Here is a 7,424-nt window from a genome sequence, read left to right on the forward strand (position 1 = left end):
TTCTCTTGCAGGCTCTCTCTTTTTCATCTCCAGCTCTGTCCTTTCCCAACATAATGCATTTCTTTCTGTTACTGCTGCTCGACCGTATGCTCTTTCTCCAAAGGAGCCCCTAAAATGTCCTTCTTTGTCTTTAAATAATGCTTTGGCATGGCTTTCTGAAAGAAGTTATTTTCTACATCGGTGTCAATGTTTTAAGCTCTTATTGCGACCGTTCAAGTTACTATGAAAACCTCCACCGGCTGTCTGTCCCTCTGTCACCACTCACCAGTCACCACTACTCACCAGTTAAGAGTGGGGTGGCTCAGAGTAGATGACAGAGTACAGCAACTTCAATAGGACGTCCACAATTACAACACCAGAGGCAACCCCACAGATCACGTTCCACCCAAAGTCAACTCAAACAAAGGGTCAAACTCGTTCTTCTGCTATACAACCAAAATGTGGAACGCCCTACCGAAGGCCTTAAAGGAGTGTGGTTCCCTAGCATCCTTTAAAATCGCCCTGAAAAACCACTTACAGGCGGCAGCCATTCACAACTGGCAATAACAAACTTTGTATTTACCTACTGTATGTTTTCTTTTACTATATCTACTGCATAGTACTGTGTTCTATCCATCTGTCATTCAATGTTATATGAGATACTTCAATGGTTTCCTATGGAAATAAGCGTAGTCTTTTCTAGGATCTCCTTTTAGTTGACCTGTACCAGTGAACTGTACCGTCATGAAACTGTACTTTTTTCTATGCAAACTTCTAATAAAGTCTTCAATCAATCAATGTCTGTCCGTCACGTCACGTCACACCACACTTTTGGCCCTAATCTTATCTCCGGCATCGTTGCCCCTATCCATGCCAAACTTTGCACACACACTCCTTGGCTGGCAAACCACAACCTCCGCCTCTGATTTCTCACATGCCCCTTTTCTAGCGCCACCATGAGGTTGCTTTTTGCAGACAACATACATGCGACCTGACGGTCGCTTATCTCCCGATTAGGGAGTCTTACTGGTTTCATAGTTTATTTATTTTTTTATGTGTTAGACCGGTGGTTCTCAAAGTGGGGTCCGGGCGGGGACCCCCAGCATGCAAAAAGAATGCATGCATGCACGCACGCACCCACGCACAGTGATCATCTTGTGATTGGAATTACCTGTTTGTGTTTACCTAATTAACAGCTCGCTCTAGGCTGGAGGCAGAAGACATGCAGACCAGGAAAGGCAATATAAGCAAGAAGAAAATCAAATTCACCGCCAAACTCCTCAGGAGAGGAAAGAGCCTTTCTTTGAGCCTTAGGGCTCTATTTTGATTATCTTAACTACCAGCTCTTATGCCTTAATTTAAAGGCCTGTCCATACTGTCTCCGACCACCAAACTTTTCGTTGGAAAGGTCCAGTTCAACTACAAAATGACGTCACTTGCATCTTCTGAAAAGCATTACCCCGAATTAGAGTTCGGAAAGCTGCACGTTGGAAAGTCAGAACTCTCCGACGAAAAGTTTGGTGGTCGGAGACAGTATGGACAGGCCTTTAACTTTAAGCATAAGAGCTGGTACTTAAGACAATCAAAATAGAGCCCTTAAACTCTAAGGTGCAGACCAGGTACTCACTAGAGATTCAAGATGTTTATTGTCACAAGGAAGTACATGCACTTTGAAAAGCTAAGGTTTGGGGTGCTCCATATTACACCAAAATAAAACAAAAAACAGTACATAATAAATAACAACAGTAAACTTATCTGAAAGGTTAAAACTGTTTAATAATCACACCTGGTGTGAATTGAGCGGTGCTATTTCAATGTATACATTTTTTCCACCACTTTTTTGTCATCCTACTACTCAACTTGTTCAGCTTTACGCAGTTATTGTGGGCTCGCCTGAAAGGCGAGAGAGAACACTATGTTATCTTCATTATTTATTTACCAGGTTCCGTCGCAGAAAGTACAAAGGCAGGGCCCTTAGCCAATGAGGTGCAATGAGGTGCATCGGCAAACATAAGAAATGAAGGAAAAACAACAATTTATTTGATTACGTTTTTATTTTAGTTATCTTTTAAAATTATTTCTTTACGAGCGATATATATGGGGATATCTGTCTGTCTACGTCCATTTTATGTCCATATATGGAGATCTCTGTAGGACCAGTTTTGACCATCTGTTTGCCTGTGTCCATTTATGCCCATATATGGAGTTATCTGTCTCGGCCGAGCGTCTAGTCGGCGCCCTGGCCAACTCGGGAACAATGTAAATAGGGGATGAATGCCCCGCCCTTTAATGCAAACCCCATTATACCTGTTGTCATAGGATCTGTTTTGACCATCTGTTTGCGTGTGTCCATTTATGCCCATATATGGGGATATCTGTCTGTCTACGTCCATTTTATGTCCATATATGGAGATCTCTGTAGTACCCGTTTTGACCATCTGTTTGCCTGTGTCCATTTATGCCCATATATGGAGTTATCTGTCTGTCTGCGTCCATTTTATGCCCATATATGGAGATCTCTGTAGGACCTGTATTGACCATCTGTTTGCCTGTGTCCATTTATGCTCATATATGGAGATATCTGTATCTGTCTGTCTGCATCCATTTCATGCCCATATATGGAGATCTCTGTATCTGTTTGTCTGTGTCCCTTTATGCCCATTATGGAGATCTCTGTATCTGTCTGTGCGTCCGACTGTGTTGCAGACACAGTGCTGGTTCCCCCTTTAATGCGAACCCCATTATACCTGTTGTCATAGGACCCGTTTTGACCATCTGTTTGCCTGTGTCCATTTATGCCCATATATGGAGATATCTGTATCTGTCTGTCTGCATCCATTTTATGCCCATATATGGAGATCTATGCAGACACAGTGCCAGTTCCGGAAAATCCTGATGTCAGACATCAGAATCCGAACCTTTCGTGCTGGTTCCAGAAAATCGTGTATCGGGTCGGGTCGAGGCCGAGCACTGCACTACCTGCTGCGGTGGGGAACGCGCGTGCCGAATTTGAAATAGGGAATGAATGCCCCACCCTTTAATGCAAACCCCATGAATGCCCCACCCTTTAATGCAAACCCCAATATACCTGTTGTCATAGGACCCGTTTTGACCATCTGTTTGTCTTTGTCCACTTATGCCCATATATGAAGATCTCTGCACACACCGGTTGCGGAAAACTCTGATGTCAGACATCAGCTCCGCATACGGGCATTCATTTTATGCCCATATATGGAGAACGCGCGTGCCGGTGGGACGAACGGTTCTCGAGATACGCGGATTACATACACATACATACACACTCACAGAGATTTTTTGTTGACTCATGTGGCGTACGTGATGTCAGAGCCTTTTATGAAGTGATGTCACAATGAGTCAGCGCTTGCGCCAATTTCCTCCGGAACAGATGTCAACAATCAGCCCCGCATAAGGAGATTCCGAACGTTTTGCGCCGGTTTGGGAAAACCGTGCGTCGGGTCGGGTCGAGGCCCGGCACTGCACTCGGCGCCACGGCAGGGAACGCGCGTGCCGAATCTGAAGCCGGTGGGACGAACGGTTCTCGAGATACGCGGATTACAGACAGACAGACAGAGACTTCTCGCATTTATAGATAGATTATAGTTTGAGCCCACACAGTTTCTGCAGGAACCGCTTTTCTACTTTCATTAAGTGTCCCGCGAAGCTTGGCCAATGTGACCCTGGGCGTACAACACATTTTGAGCGCTTTGTGCCAAGATGTAGGTCAGATGTAGGCCACGCTTCAGAGCCTGGACAAAGCCAGATCCTTCCAGGAGCACTACTCAAAGGAAAAACAGGACTCAGCAAGGATGTGTAAAAGACGTCAGTGTTAAGAACGTTTCAATGTTAGCTCAACGTTGGGCATTTTGGACCCATACATGGAGAAATGGAGCGAACCTGTTTGGCCTAAACATGGAGATTTGGAGAACACTATATATGGAGATAGTCCATCATGTCATATGGGACTGTCGTCATAGACAGTAGCCATTGTTAGACCGATGTCAATGGCAACCGGGCATGGACGGCATACGTGTCAGATTGATGTCATCAATATGACATCAGACAACCTTATATAAGCAGGCTTCCCGTTCAGATCCGTGGCAGACTCCAGTTGACCACAGGAAGAAGAACTAAGCTAAGCATAGCACTAACTAAGCTAAGTACAGCACTCTCGATAGAGTGTGCTAGGTATTGAAAGCGTCCCACAAGACATTCGTCAGAGGTTCTGCCGGATAGATACGAGCCTACGTCAGAGCCCAGGTTCGAGCTCTATTTCAGTCAGACTTCGGTGCTCTATTGTATGATGAGATGAGATGATGATGTCATCAATGTGACGTCAGTACCTGGAAGTCACTGTACCTATAAGTGGTAGCGTGATCAATACGTGTATTATTAATTTACAGTGCAACATTTGATCAGTCATTTTTAACCTACAGTACTTTGACTTTGTGTGAGATGCTGAGGTGGACCGTACATCTTGAAGGAGGAGCTATAAAAGGACATCTTTATACTCCTCACGTCGCAGTGGGACACAAAGTGTTCTACATTGGAGACTCCAACAGTAACGTGGACAACAGTGATCAGATTGATATGCATGTTCTCAACACAGAGTCTTTATGCTGGAGAAAGTTGCCTCCAGTGACATCTGGAAGTACAGAACATCAACCTGAGGTTCCCTCCAGGCGCCGGGCCCACATAGCTGTGCTGATAGAATGTACCATCTACATCTGGGGTGGAGGGATGGATTACTGCAACGTGCTTTATGCATTTAATGTCGACACCCGCAGATGGTTCAAACCCAAGGTGTCAGGGACTGTTCCAGGGGGGAGGAGCTTTCACTCAGCCTGTGTCTTGGGGAAGGTCATTTTTATCCATGGTGGGTTTATCCAGACTGGATGCAATGACACCTACAAGTTGGACACCACCTCAATGGTCTGGTCATTAATTAACACCAGAGGAACTCCACCTCCTGTTTCATACTTTCACTCTGCCACCATCATCGGGACGAAGATGTTTGTATTTGGGGGCTTTGGGGTCAATCAGGGCCAAGGGGGGATGTACAACGACATCAGAGTGTTTGACACGGAGACTAACTGCTGGCTGAACACACCTTCTGCACGGCTTCTTCCAGGAAGACGCTGTGGTCATTCAGCCTTTACCTACAATGGAGAGCTGTACATATTTGGTGGTAACGACCAGGAACAGAAGTTCACTGATATGTGGAAATTCAATCCAGAGACCTTCTCCTGGAAGAAGGTTAAGCCCAGGGGGAAATGTCCATTGGGTCCAATGAACGTGAGCTGTTGCACATTGGTGGGAGATCTTATCCTACTCTTTGGACGATACAACGGTATTAATGTATCGTCTGATGACCTGATCATCTTAGACTTGAGTCCTACTCTTAAGACGCTGTGCAAACTAGCAGTTATTCAGTACAGTCTGGAGCAGTCAGCACTCCCACACGACATCAGGTGGGAACTGGCAGCCATGACAACAAACAACAAATAACATGAGTGTGCTTGCTGTCAGCACGCCCCCTAGTGGATGTTGAAAATATTCATCCACAGGCAGCCATAGGCGATTTATTTATTTAATATTTTAAGAGGGATTTGTTATTGTCATTTAAAAAATCCAACCTCGAGACGTACAGGGACTTTCGTTAAGTCAATACAAGAAGTACTTCATTTTGCTGGCAGGTACAGCTGGGAAAAAGTGTATTCTCCAAAATTGGAAAGCTGAAAATCCTCCTTCTCAAAGACATTGGTTGAACGAATTAACTTCCTACTGTACTCCTGAAAAGATCCTGTATAATGTCAGGAGGAAACCAGCAACATATAAGAAAATATGGGGCCCTTTTATGTCTTTGTTACCATCATTGCACCCTTGTAACTAAATGGGATATTGTAATATGTAATATGCTGTTAATAATACAAATGTAGGGGAAGAAACTATGCTGTACCTGGGGTGTGTTTGGGTGGGTGGGTTATTTGTTTTTTGTTTTGTTTTATTGTTCTTGTTCTTGTCTTTTGTCTTTGTTGTTGTGTAAAATTGTGACTTTTGTCTAAATAAAAATATCTTTACAAAAAAAAAAAATCCAACCTCGGTTCGAAGTGAAGCGGTGAAGCATTAGTTGTGGATGCAGTAGGTGAGAACTATTGCATGTACAGGACAGATAAAACCTGAAGGCCAAATTATCATGTGAAGCTTGACCAATCCTCAAAGTATCCATTCATCAGACCGGGAGGGACACTACACACATATTCTGGACGTACAGGACAGATAAAACCTATTCATTCTGAACTGAAATGGCCATATATGGACATGGGACACACATTTTGCTTTTTGAAAAAGCCTATTCATTCTGGACTGATATTCTGGACGTACGGGACAGAAAAAACCTGTTCATTCTGGACTGGAGTGACCATATATGGACATGAGGTGACATACATTTTGTTTTTGAAAAAACCTGTTCATTCTGGACTGAAATGACCATATATGGGCGTGGGACACACAAAGCCACTCATTGGAAGCGGTTTTCACCGCTTCAAAAAGGGTGGTCTATCTAGAAGAAGAAGCACCTACCTGTCTTGCATTATGTTTTTGTTTATATTCTATTACTTAGCCATTGGGTTCTCACATATGTGTTATTAGGCCTAGTTACTAGTTAGGCTATGGCATTACTGAAAATATGTTTATTTTATTATTATTATTATTTTTTTATCATGGGAAAATCTACTCCTCCGACACTTTTGTTGGCACACACTTGGGCCATATACTGTATGTCAAATTGACCAGACAGAATTAATTTGCAATTGCAAGTGTGTAGGCCATGCTTCAGAGTCAGGACATGTTTTGGGGCCTGGACAAAGCCGGATGAGTAGGAACCTGGATATCTGGGCATTAGAGACATGTAGGCACCTGGACATGACATGGCATCCCAAAGCTTGATTTAAACTTGAGCAATTTGGCAGTTCAACAAGTTGAAAGTACTAAACTCCTTGGAGTGATGCTTGTTGAAAGTACTAAACTCCTTGGAGTGATGCTGGATTGCACTGTCTTGGTCTCACCACATTAATTATATGGCTTTGAAAATGGGAAGAGCAATTGGTATTTCCAGGAAATGTGGTTCTTTTGTTTTGTCAGATAGTTCAGAGTTTAGTTTTATGTCATCTTGACTATTGCTCCATGGTGTGGTCATCTGCTGCCAGTGGTGACCTCAGGAAGCTCCAGGTGGTCCAGAACAGGGCAGCACGGTTGGTTCTGGGCTGCTCACTAAGGTCTAATGTGAGCTGTATGCATGCCTGCCTCTCCTGGGTTAGGGTTAGGGTTAACACTTTTAATGAAGTGTTAAGTGATGAGATGTTTATATTTGGGCCAAAGTATAAAGCATCACAAAAGGCACGAGTGGGACTTCTAAACCTTTTGGT

The 7,424-nt window shown here is 43.8% G+C and overlaps 1 protein-coding gene across 1 annotated transcript in view; it reads left to right on the top strand.

The window, feature by feature from the left end:
- Positions 1-4,452: 4,452 nt before the first annotated feature.
- LOC308295528 (kelch domain-containing protein 3-like) overlaps positions 4,453-7,424 on the top strand; it is a gene marked incomplete at both ends in the record, with an annotated part of 40,412 nt that continues 37,440 nt past the window's right edge. Inside the window, one exon of the mRNA XM_080738580.1 lies at positions 4,453-5,253. Within this exon, the coding sequence (XP_080594706.1) occupies positions 4,453-5,253 (801 nt within the window). The remainder of the gene's footprint in view (positions 5,254-7,424) is intronic.

Source organism: Nannobrachium achirus (genome assembly GCF_963921795.1).
Source record: "Nannobrachium achirus genome assembly, chromosome: 12".
Classification (NCBI taxonomy): Eukaryota; Metazoa; Chordata; class Actinopteri; order Myctophiformes; family Myctophidae; genus Nannobrachium; species Nannobrachium achirus.